Source organism: Microtus pennsylvanicus, chromosome X (genome assembly GCF_037038515.1).
Source record: "Microtus pennsylvanicus isolate mMicPen1 chromosome X, mMicPen1.hap1, whole genome shotgun sequence".
Classification (NCBI taxonomy): domain Eukaryota; kingdom Metazoa; phylum Chordata; class Mammalia; order Rodentia; family Cricetidae; genus Microtus; species Microtus pennsylvanicus.
This window is the reverse complement of record NC_134601.1, coordinates 83,989,114-84,001,704: the sequence shown is the minus strand read 5'-3', so window position 1 is coordinate 84,001,704 and position 12,591 is coordinate 83,989,114. Positions and strand designations below refer to the sequence as shown.

At 37.9% G+C, this 12,591-nt stretch overlaps 1 protein-coding gene across 1 annotated transcript in view; it reads left to right on the top strand.

The window, feature by feature from the left end:
- Chic1 (cysteine rich hydrophobic domain 1) overlaps positions 1-11,303 on the top strand; it is a 44,061-nt gene extending 32,758 nt beyond the window's left edge. Inside the window, exons 4-6 of the mRNA XM_075956679.1 lie at positions 2,824-2,880; positions 3,148-3,207; positions 4,867-11,303. Of these exons, the coding sequence (XP_075812794.1) occupies positions 2,824-2,880; positions 3,148-3,207; positions 4,867-4,917 (168 nt within the window). The 3' untranslated portion in view covers positions 4,918-11,303. The remainder of the gene's footprint in view (positions 1-2,823; positions 2,881-3,147; positions 3,208-4,866) is intronic.
- Positions 11,304-12,591: the final 1,288 nt, after the last annotated feature.

Sequence of the window (12,591 nt, the reverse complement as noted above, 5' to 3'; positions counted from 1 at the left end):
CTTGTGTCACAACAGTAGAAGTGACTGCAGGCAAAACAAAACCAAACTCTGGAAAAGCTAGATATTTATACACCTTTCTTTATTAACTTTTTTGAGACAGAGTCTCACTACGTAGAGTTTGTTGTCTTGGAACTTTGTAGACCAGGCTGGCCTCAAATCACACAGATCCATCTGCGTCACCCTCCGGAGTGCCGGGATTAAAGGCGTGTGCCACCATCCCCTACTAAATTTCACCCTTTCCCTCCTTCTGCTCCTCCAGAATTCTGCTAGTCTCAGCAATGAAAAAGTTGGCTTCAAAGTGGTCTACCGATCCATATATCATCATACTGAGAACTGGGAATTAGACAGATTTCCCGATAGGCAGACAGGTAGGGAGAGGAGCCATGACTAGGTAATGAAGGTGGCATACTTCCAAAATGGCTGACTTCTTCCCCACCCCCCATTCCCACCTCCCACCTCACCCCCCTGGTGAGAAATTAAAAGCAGAGTGGTTTAAACAAAAGCCTAAAGAATTTTTTTTCCTCTTTTACCAGTTGGCCCTTCTGCTAATGGACCGGTTTGGACTGGTTCTTTGCTGGTTGTTTTGTTGTTTTCTGTTCCATTGTGGGGGTTCTTTACATGTTTTGGAGTTTAATTCAGGTGTATGACTTGCAGATAATGGTCTCACATTCTGCGTGTTGCCTTTTGATTTCTTTTTTTTATTTTCTCCCTGTCTGGGTTTTATGTTTTGGGTTTTTTTTGGTGGGGGTTGGGAGAGGTGCTAGGGTTTTCTGTTATTGTTTTGTTTTGGGTGGGTATTTTTGTTGGGGGGTTCATATTAAAAGAAAACATTGCCAAAAGCAGTATTGCATATTATCTTTTTTTAAAAAATGAGTTTTCTAGCTTCTGAGTAAATATTTAGCTTTTAATTCATCTGAGTTAATATAAGTAAGCTTGGACCAACTTCACGCTTACCTTTAGATATCCGGTTTCCCAACACCATTCAGGAACCTCCTGCCTTCCCAGTGTGCACTTTTGCTAGCCTTCTTGAAAATTACTTGATCGTGTGTGGGTTTATTTTTAGGTTCCCTGTTCTGTTCTACTGGTCTATGTCTGAGGGAGGTGTGTGTGTGTGTGTGTGTGTGTGTGTGTGTGTGTGTGTGTGTGTGTGCACGTGCGCGCGCTGGCACCCATGGAGTCCAGAAAGAGGTGTCAGATCCCCTGGAGTAAGAATTACAAGTGGGGGCTGGAGAGGTGGCTCAGAGGTTAAGAGCACTGGCTGCTCTTCCAAAGGTCCTGAGTTCAATTCCCAGCAACCACATGGTGGCTCACAACCATCTGAACTGAGATCTGGAGCCCTCCTATGGCGTGCGGGCACACATGGAGACAGAATGTTGTATACATAATAAATAAATCTTTAAAAAAAAAGAATTACAAGTGGTTATAAATCTCCCAGCATGGATGCTAGAAACTGAATCCCAGTCCTCTGCAAGAGCAGCCATTATGTCTGTCTTTTACACTAGTGTCCCACTGTTTTGATTATCCTTTCAATTAAGAGTTTCACATCAGGACACGTGATGGCTTTAACCTTTGCTCTTTCTCGAGATTCTTTTTGTCTCTGAAGGTCTTTGGTGGTCCCATACAAGTCTGAGGATTTTCTTTCTCATTTTTGTATTGCCCTGAAGCAGTGTAGACAGTTCAACAAGGGAATGCATCATTTCATGATCAAAATACAGGTCTTTCTACTGAATTTTCTTTTCGATTTTTTTTACAAGTGACTCCTTCCTCCCTTTTCTTATTTATGTAATTTGACGCAGGATCTCACTTGTGGCACCTACTCCTAACTGTGCACAACTCACAGGAGTGCACCTCCCAAATGCTGGGGAGCATCTGGCTTTCCTTCTTTTATGTTAATCAAAAACCCTTTCCAATAAGAATCAAAAATGCCTGGTATTCTTCCAGCGTTTTCAAAAGCTTTAGAGACTTTCTAACACCCTCCAATATGCATGCATTTTGAATGGATTAGAATGGAGAGACTCTGCTATGTCCGGTTCCTGCATTGCATCGTCTCTCCATTACACTTCACCATCTGCTAGGAAAACCTGGGCTGAACCAGCTTAGTTTGGAATGTGAGGTGTTTACTGAAAAAGTAGTCCCGAGAAAGGTTCTCGAACATCTTTATGAGGCCCACAGCTGCTGCTGCTCCATGTTAGCACACTGTTGATGGGTTTCCATAGCTGTCCAGTGCATGGCCACGTACCACACAGCAATTCATATGCATACTTCATTTGGAAAAGCATAAATTAGGGGCTGGAGAGATGGCTCAGAGGGTAAGAGCACTGGTTGCTCTTCCAGAGATCCCGAGTTGAATTCCCAGCAACCACATGGTGGCTCAAAACCATCTGTAATGAGACCTGGTGCCTTCCTTGCCAGCAGTGCATTGTATGCTTAATAAATAAATATTTTTTAAAAAAGCATAAATTAAAATTTGATGGATGGATGAGTGGGTGGAGAGATCTTTTTTGTTTGTTTGTTTGTTTGTTTTGGGGGGGTTGTTGTTGTTGTTCGAGACAGGGTTTCTCTGTAGCTTTGGAGCCTGTCCTGGAACTCCCTTTGTAGACCAGGCTGGCCTCAAACTCACAGAGAGATCTTTTTTTTTTTTATAGCTATGCAGTAACCGCTCAAAGTGTTATTTCACTTTTGGCAGTTTCTATATATGTTGCACTTTTTTCTGATTTGTAATAAAAAAATGAGTAATGCCTTACAAGAAGACAAAAAACACAGATACATGTAGCTTATAATGTTTAAGTTATCTTCTCATGGAATCTTAATCCTTTTTCTTAGACCAGAAGATCAATTCAGAAGTTACTAGAATGGGAAAATAACAGATTATACCACAAGGTAAGAAATTTAAGGCAAGTAGGTACCCTATTTATAGTTTTGAATTATCAAATTGAAAAAGTAAGTACTAAGTGAATTAATCCAGCACACAAAGGAATGGATTAGCAAACTTAATCCTTTTACCCCTTTACTAGCATATCTTCTGGGTAAGGTATTTGAGGCGCTATTTTATGTCATGCAGCCTAGATTTTACTCTTATTCAAATGCAGTTCATTGCAATTAACCAAAGATGATAGAAAAATTCTTAACCAAACTCTACCTTTTTAGCTTGCTTTGCACTGGAAGTTGACTAAAAGGAAATGTGAAACTAGCAATATGATGGAATATGTAAGTATGAAGCTGTTTTAATTATTCTTGTGATTTCACCCCAAATGCTATGTATTGCTTACTGTGTTTGCCATCTGTTGTTCAGGCCCTTTAGCTTCTCAGCCTGAACTTCTGTCTGTTGGGGCATAGAGGCCACCATTCATTTTCTTTAGATTTGTGGCCAACCTAAAGTATCTTGAAAGCCTACAGATCATGTACATCTTAGAAAAGTCTCAGCTCAAAATGTTGTACACCCTAACCTACAGCACTGAGAACAGCTGTTGCCTAGCAAAATACACCACGGTGCAAATGTGTCAAAAAAAGAAAAAAGAATTTAAAAACTTACCTAAGGAATTAACTTTCAATTCTGGAACCATATTCCTGGCTTTTCTTTTCTTTTTTTTTTTCTCTCTTTTTTTTCCCATAAAGTCATCTCATACCTGGCTTTTCTTTCTTTTATTTTTTTTTTTTGGTTTTTGTTTGTTTTGTTTTGTTTTTCCTGTTTGGTTGTTTGGTTTAGTTTTTCAAGACAAGGTTTCTGTGTGTAACAGCCCTGGCTGTCCTGGAACTCACACTCTGTAGACCAGGCTGTCCTCAGACTCACAAGAGATCCACCTGGCTATCTGGTTCATCTTTAATATGGCTGAAATTTAACTTGGAGTGAATAAACTATTGAATAAATAAAATCTATTAAAATAGATTTAAATATTGGCTAAGCATTTTTACTGAAAATATGCGGTCTTGCTGGGTGCAGTGGCACACACCTCTCATCCCAGCACTTGGGTGTCAGGGGCAAGTGGATCTCAAAGTTTCAGGCCAGCCAGGGTAACATAATGAGACCCTATCTCAAAACAATTTCAAAAAGAAAAGAAAACAGGCAGCTTTAATCATAAAGCATAAGAGCACTTAGAAACAACATGATCTAGTCCACCATCATGGATCTTCCAAGCTCCCAATGTTTATCATTAAACATGCCAGGTCTGAGACTATAGTGCAGTTGGTAAAGTGCTTGTCCAGCATCTAGAGCTCTGAGTTTGATCCTTAGGACTGTCTTCATCATGATGATAACAATAGCTTAATAAGAGAAGTTCCTCCTGCCTTTAATTCCAGCAGTTGGAAGCAGAAGCGGGTAGGTGTCTGTGAGTTTGGGGCCGGCTTGATCTATAGAGAGTTCCAGGCTGGCCAGGGCCACAAATTGAGGCTCTTGTCTCACAAAAACAGAAATCTTGGAAGCCCTTCTGCAATTCACTTGTTTTATAGTCAATCGTTTGGACAACTCCTATTTTGCAAACAACTTTCAAAAAATAATAATCCTCAACTAATATTAGCTGCTTTAATTGAAAAATAAAAACTGGTATTTTTTTTCCTAATCTGTATAAAGTAGTTTTAATCTCTTCTACTTGGCTCTAGGATATAAAAATGTAATAGAATTTGGTTCTAAGAAAGTAACTGTTGGAAATCAGGCAGTAGCAGCTGTCAGTTCTAGCGGGTAGGTTCACCGTCCTGTTCAGTTTTGAAAAGCATGGCCTGTTTTGTCACATCTTGTATATTTTACTTACTTCCTGTAATTCAGAATAAAAATACAGTCCTGTGGAAATCAACTAGACTTTGCAAGTTTATGTACGTTAAATAAAGATTATTTTGTCAATATATTCTTTTCTTTTTTTTTTTTTTTTACAGGTAATCCTAATAGAATTCTTACCAAAATACCCCATATTCCGACCTGACTGAGGAGTTTTGTTCGGTCACTTCTGTGTTTTCTGTCATTTCCTACCCTTAGTGCCTTGTAGATGATCTTGGAATGGAGAAGTCTCCTTTGCTGTGTTCAATTTATTCTTTATAACAGTAGAATATTCTTCTCACTCTTTTATTTGTGTTGATTTAAGAAGGCAATTTGCACATCTTTTTTGTTATTAAATGAGGCTTGTGTTTTGCACTCTCAATTTTTAAATAAATACACACAAACATATACAATCATATGTAGTTGACACTAAAACCATCAGTGCTGGTGTGTAAAGAAACAGACAAAACCCTTGTTCTGAGCATGCTGCCTTAGGATTTTCACACTCACCGTTTCTAAATGCGCATCATTTTCTAGGCTATTTAATGCTCTGTAATCCCTCACTGGACACACCCAAATACGCTTTTGGTAGCTTTTAGAAATGATTTTACTCTGCTTTTAAAGAACATGCAATTAATAGCACTGGTTTCCTCCTGCACTTTGCTAAATTGTCACTTATGTTAGTGGATAAAATATTTAAACTCCTAAAGACTTGTAAATATTGTCTCTTTGCATAATGTAAAATGTGGTATGCCATGGTTTACAGGATTATTATTATTAATGTATTGCCAACATGTCCACGTAGATTTTGATAAGAAGTTTGCAAGCATCCTTTTGAATGTAGAGACCTTTAACATGCTGTTTTGTGGCAAAGCCAACATGAGTATGTTAAATTTCAGGTGTGGGGCAAGATTGCCCTTCCTAACAAAGTGGATTAAAATTGAAACCATTAGTTCAGACCTTGTGCGTTACACCTGAGACCAAGAATCTTATTTTTTCCATTTAATTCACTGCTCTTCATTTGTCCTCCATTCCACCCCCTCAAAATAGTTGACATCTAACTCATCTTATGGCTGCGTTAGCTCTCATTTCCTTTTGCCTATGTATCTTTTCCCTCCTTTGAAAATACATAGAATTTCCCCTTTTAAGTGTCTTGAGAGCCAATTCATCCTGGTGCAGGCCTTTAATCCCAGTACTTAGGAGGCTAAAGCAGTGGATCTCTGAGTTCAAGTCCAGCCTGATCTGCAGAATGAGTTCCAGGACATCCAGGGCTACACAGAGAAACACTGTCTCAAAAAAAAAATCAAAAAAGTGTTTTGAGATTTTTAATCTTGTGAGATATCAAGGCCTCCATGAAAGCCACATTTTAGCCTGCATTTTACATTGAGAAAGAGTGCTGAGAAGCTGTAGCTATGGACTATGCAGTAGTCTAGTCAGAGCTGGGAAAATATTCTTAGCCTTCTGCTTGAGAATCTTTTCTAAACATTTTGAAATTATCAATGAGGAAAGACAAGTAAAATTTAGATAAAATTGTATTCCATTTGTAAATGTGTTTTGGTTGGAACATGCATCTTTCTCTTTTTTTTTTTTTTTACAGTTAAATTGAGTGAGATTACCCCTCTGGTTCTACTACAATTTGAAATTAAAATATAAGAAAAGTTTGATATCACACGAATTCAACTGCAAGGGAATGCCTGTATACGGGCATTGTTTGTACTTGCCGTTACTGAATACATTCTCTTTGTCCTTCTACTCTTAACTGCTTTTAAGTCAGTTCATTTTATTGGACAGAACAATCATTTCTGCATACAAGGTCAAGCCTTTTAAAGCCACTTTTAAAAGTTTTGCCTAATCTGGAATTAGTCCTTGACCAGAGGAGGAAAGACCAGTTTGATGTTGTTCTAATGGTTTGCACAAACACTTTTGGAGACCCATCCCCCCCCCCCCATGTCACCCAGCCACCCCAGATCTCTAAATCCTAGCATATTTATTGTGTATGCCTGCAAATATGTCTGCCTGCTGCAGGATTGAAGGTGTATTTTTATAGACAAGAAGAAAGCCTCTGAAAATGCATACCCAATGTCTTGTTTTATAGCTAAGGTCAGGGAAAATCATATCTATGTTTTATGTTGCAGCTAATGTCATCAGATTTATGCTTCATACTGTGACATTTAAATACCAAAATTGATTTCCATTCCATCATAATACAAAATCTTAATCCTTACTGGTAAGATAATTCCTTGTGAATGTCAGCCCTTGGCAATCTTACATTACGTTTTGAGCCTTAGAATTTGACCAAGTAGTGATCATAGAAACCTTTTCTGCCGTGGACAAATCACACTTCATTTTGTTCAACAACACAAAAAACAAGAAGTGTAACGAATTGTTTCCATGAAACAGATATTAAAATAGGAATAGCTTGTATCTGGAGGTGACCAAGTATAATTCAAGTTACAATAGTATTTGTCATTAAAAATAACATTTTACAATATGTCAATTCGATTAGAACTACTCATGTGTTAATTGATTGTTCAATATAGTGATTGACTAATCATAGTTTCTCGAACTACACAGAAGACAATCTGGCTTTTTTCTTTTCTTTGTTTCACACTGCTTCCCCGCCAGGGGGGTGATTAGTTTGGTTGGGGATGAGATTCCTTCTTATTGAAATGAATCAACAAATGCTAATGTGACGGAGTGCACCTTGGTCTCTAATTCCTCCCCCACCAAACTGTTTTTCCCTTAGCCTCAGGATAGAGTGTAACTTGTATTTTTCCATTGGGTTAACCAACTATTTTGTGAAAGTTATTTTTGATTGAAAAAAACATAACTTTAATTTCTTTGATACATAATATCCCTTTATTAAAACTGCCATGGTAGTTTCCAGAGGAAAAACATTTTAAAATAGCATGTTTTTGCCAAAGCATTTCAATCTCACCAGACTTGGAGATTGCAAGTTAAAAGACTTTTTTCTAAGTCACATTCTGAAAAACCTGGCGTGCTGGTTTGCACTTTTAATCCCACAATTTCAGAAGCTAAAGCAAGAGAATTGCCATGAATTGGAAGACAGCCTGGGCTACAGAATGAGACCCTGTCTCCAAAGAAAAGAAAAGAAAAGAAAGAGCATGGTTTCTGTTACTTCTCATTTGGTCCAAGATTCTGGCTTAATAAATTGATTCAACTGGTCATTTTAAAGCTTGTCCATAAGGCAAGTAGCATCTATATTATTAATAAAAACATGGACAAATGTCATTAGCCGAATAACTCCATCTCAAGACATGTCCTCTATGTGTTTCCCCTAATTTAGAAAAGAGATTATTGTAACTTTCGAAGTAGATGGGAAAGTGCCTTGTCTTTTTCAAAGATAGCATGGTATGTGGAAGAAAGCAGAGTGAATGAATTCTTAGAAATTATTCTTTTCAACTAGGCATGATAGCACAAGGTTATTGATTGCCTCTTATTTAAGCCCATTTACTTATCTTCCAAACATGAGATACATTAATGACAAAATATCATTGAATAGAACTATCAGTCACTTAAAATTACTGTAATTTTAATGCTAGTAAGCATAGAATTCAACATGGTTCTGGAAGGACAGTGGTCTTTGATTAAAGACCCTACTAAAACTCATATATTTCTTATACTAGCATGTTCTATAAACACTAATATCTCAGAAATTTAACTGTGTTCATGCCTAGCATTGCCATTTTACTGAGAGTTATTGTTGCCTTTGATAATTTGAGTAAAGCTCAATAACATTTGTAAACCTATCAAGAGTTAGGTATTTCCAAATGTCTGTGACCTTGTAAGTCATTAGCACTTTGATTTTTGTTTACAGATAAGCTGCCACTTAAAAATTAAAGCACTACTTGAACATGCAGACCCCAAACAAAATTTCATTTGAATTTACTATATGCCCTAGGCGAATATAGAATATACTTACCTGATTAATCGGAACAATTCATATAGTAGAAATATTTTTTTTTACTAAATTAACTGGAAGTGTTCAAGTTCATTGAAATTAACTCTAAATATGCCTATAAAAATCTGCTTCTTTTTAAAAAAGAAAAGAAAAAGGTCTATTTTACAACTATCAAGTCATTCAGGATCCCTTGAGTGGTGAACTGTTGGGAGGTTTTTCATGGTGAAGAATAAGTTTATTAATACTTGTTCATGTACTTGTGAGCTAAAATAATTGAAGATATCTATAAGTATATCCTTCCATGTATGTATGTGTGAGTGTGTGTATATATGTGTGTATGTATATAATCCTTACCTTGTTCCAACATTTCCTTACCTGATTCTGAGCCAGCCTTTTTAATTTGATGATGGCAACCTGAGAATATGTTCCATTTTCTGTGAATTTTGTCGAAGTCAGACTTAATGAAGAAACAATCTAATATTGTGGCCCCCAGGCAAGTGACCTAAAGTACAAGGAGAGGGTTGAACCTTGAGTTGGACAACAAAAAATGAGAAATGATCTAACACACCATGGTTCTGAGAAGCCGTGGAAGATCTTGACTGTGCAGACTTGGTGGAAACTCACAGTGCCTTGCGCAGTTTGAGTTCAGTTTGCTGCCTGGCTGCTAGTCGATGTGTGTTAATAAAGGCACACTCAAAGAACCAAATCTCTGGTAGACCTATCCCCTCTGTGCTGAGAAAAATGAATAGCATTTCCCTAGGAAGCAAGGGCTGGGATCTCTGTTTGCATATGGGATACAACTATGCAGTTGGTATCCAGGCAAGAACTGGAGCTGTGACAACAGCAGACATGGCAAAGTGTCCCCTTAGAGTATGTGAAGAGTTGCATATTCAATTTCACATCTGCTTCAGTCTCTCACCAAGTTCCCTACCCTCAACAAAATCTATTGGAATGAATTTAGAAAATTAAGTGGAAAGGAAAATGGCCTAGAGTTCAACCCCAAGTCACTTTTGGTTTAATTTTTAGCTCGGCTGCTTAATCCCTCTGTACCTCATGTTCTCATTGTTGAAGTGGGGACGACATCTGGACCTACCTCACAGGGATATTGAAGGTCTTTTTTGTGTGCTCATATGCTTAGAAACTGACTAAAAGAAATATTGGATTGAATAATTACATAATTTCTAAGGAGATGTGGCTTTCAATCCACAATATTGTTTTCTTTCTTGGTAACACCCTACAGAGTAAGTGTGTGCTTGATTTATTTTTTTCCATAGTCACTTTTGTTGCCAATACCCTATTTGTTAAACATGAATGATTGTACTATAGTAATACTTGATTTAGGGAGAACAGGTAGGTGTAAACCAGTGGTTCTAGCTTGAGGCAGATAAAGAGAGCAGTGGAAAGTATCCTTGAGCCTTTTTGAAGAATTAATTCGAAAAATAACACTAAAGGCCACACACTGACCTATCACATTCCTTCTCCACCAGCCAAACAAGACATGGAATCAGCATGCATTTTGCTCATGTTCTTTCCTATTCTGTCTTTCAACATTGCTTACCAACACTGATCAGAAACTGTGAACGGAAGTGTGCTTGTATTTAATGGAAAATAGGAAGGCGTCCTTAAGTGTACTTTAATATGTACTTGAAAATGGGGAAGGAATTTAGAGATCCATATAATGAAAAAGTTGGGAGCCACTTTTCTAAAAGAATCAGGATTATTTGACCCTCTCAACATATTGCTTCCTAGTTCCTGGATGATGGAGAAAGAGAGAGAGAGAGAGAGAGAGAGAGAGAGGAGAGAGGAGAGAGGAGAGAGGAGAGAGAGAGAGAGAGAGAGAGATTGGGCTATAAATTCGGATTATAATTTGCCCAGTTTGGGTTTGTTTCAGGATTCTGGAACTGAACTGATTCACTGAGGCGTGTCCATGTACACACAGAGGATTCAAATGTGCAGTGTTCTGGTGTCATGTTGGTCTAAATGACAATTTCTCAGCCTCTTAAAGTTTGTGTGATGTCTGTGTGATAAGCAAGGCAATAAGTTCTCTAATGTTCCTTTTACTCCTGCTTATTTGATTTGCTTTTATCTTGGCATAATTTTCCTGCTTTTCTGTTTTATTGTAAGCAAATAGTTGGAAACTGTTTTAATGCCTGGACTTTGAAACAAGTTTTAAATGTTTGAAATTATATAATCTACAAGCTAGTTTGCCATCCTTGGACTAACCACATACAAGTGTGAATCTCTACTGCAAGAACAGGACATCCAGATAGCTACAGAGCTGTCATTGTTCAAAAAAAAAATCTGGTTGAAATATAAGTGACTTCTACATTTTGGCAGAGGATTCCTGTTTGGACAGCTTTACCAGAAGAGAATAACAGTGGATATGTCCTTCAAACCACGAACTTTCATGCATCTTGTAGTGTTATGTAGCCTGTGGAATGAATTCCTCTTCCCCCTGGAGTCCAGGATTGACTCCCCTGAAAGAACTCAACCTATATACAGCTGTGCCAAAATGAAGGATACCTGCCTCTGAGACTTTCACTGCTGCTTCTGTCGTTGTTCACTTGTCAGATAAAATTTTATTCTCAGGATGCAAAATTCCAATAAAGTACAAATCTATGTTAATGAATTGAACCCTGTGGCTTTGGTGTGCACCTTCTTTCTTTCCTGCTTTATGTTTTCATTACTTGGGCGTGGGTACAAGAACTCAGCTGGTACAGAGGCACTTGTTGCCAAGCCTGGTGACCTGAGTTCAATTCCTGGGAGCTACTTGGTGAAAGGAGAGAACTAACTCCTACAAGATTTCCTCTGACCTCTTCACATGCCCCCCCAGAGAAAGAATATAAATAAATGAATAAAAATTAATACCTAAATGTAATTAAAAGAACTTTTCCCACTTTTCTTTTTTAATAGAAAAGGGTTTATTTGGCTTACTTCCAGGTCACATTTAATCATGTTGTATAATAAAGTTAATTTATATTAACGTTACATAAGTTTAGACCTAATGAAGCTATAACCATAGTTAAGGTCAAACATGTTCACTTTAGAAAGTCCCTTCCAGGGCTGGAGAGATGGCTCAGTGGTTAAGAGCATTGCCTGCTCTTCCAAAGGTCCTGAGTTCAATGCCCACGTGGTGGCTCACAACCATCTGTAAAGAGGTCTGGCGCCCTCTTCTGGCCTTCAGGCATACAGATAGAATATTGTATACATAATAAATAAATATTTAAAAAAAAAAAAAGAAAGTTCCTTCCACAGGGTGGTTGGTGGTGCACATTTTAGTCCCAGCACTCAGGAGGCAAAGGCAGGCGGGTCTCTGAGTTCAGGGCCAGCCCTATAGAGGGAATTGCAGAACTGCACAGAAACCCTGCCTTGGAAAACTGAAAAAAAAAAAAAAAAACAAAGAAAGTTCCTTCCGACCCCATTGGTAGCAATCTAACACCTAAATTCAACAAAGCAGACATGGTGTCTCAGACCTCTAATCCCAGCACTTGGGAGCCGGAAGCAGGAAGGTTATGATAAACTCAAAGCCAGCATGATCTACATAGTAAATTCCACACTAGCAGGTTCCAGACCAGCTGGGGTTAGTAATGAAACTAATAATATTAAATAAATCTTTGTAAAGATCATTACTTGAAGCTTCCTTTAAATGACAGTATTTTGCATATTGCAAAATCCCATTGGTTAGAATTGTGTCTGATTCTGTAAGTAATTTATGAGTAATTTGTGCCATTTATTGAATTTGGGAGCCTTCGTTGTACCCAGTGTTTGCATGTGGCTAAGTAAAAAGTTGTTTTTTTTAAAAAATATTTATTTATTTATTATGCATACAATATTCTGTCCAGACCTCATTACAGATGGTTGTCAGCCACCATGTGGTTGCTAGGAATTGAACTCGGGACCTTTGGAAGAGCAGGCAATGCTC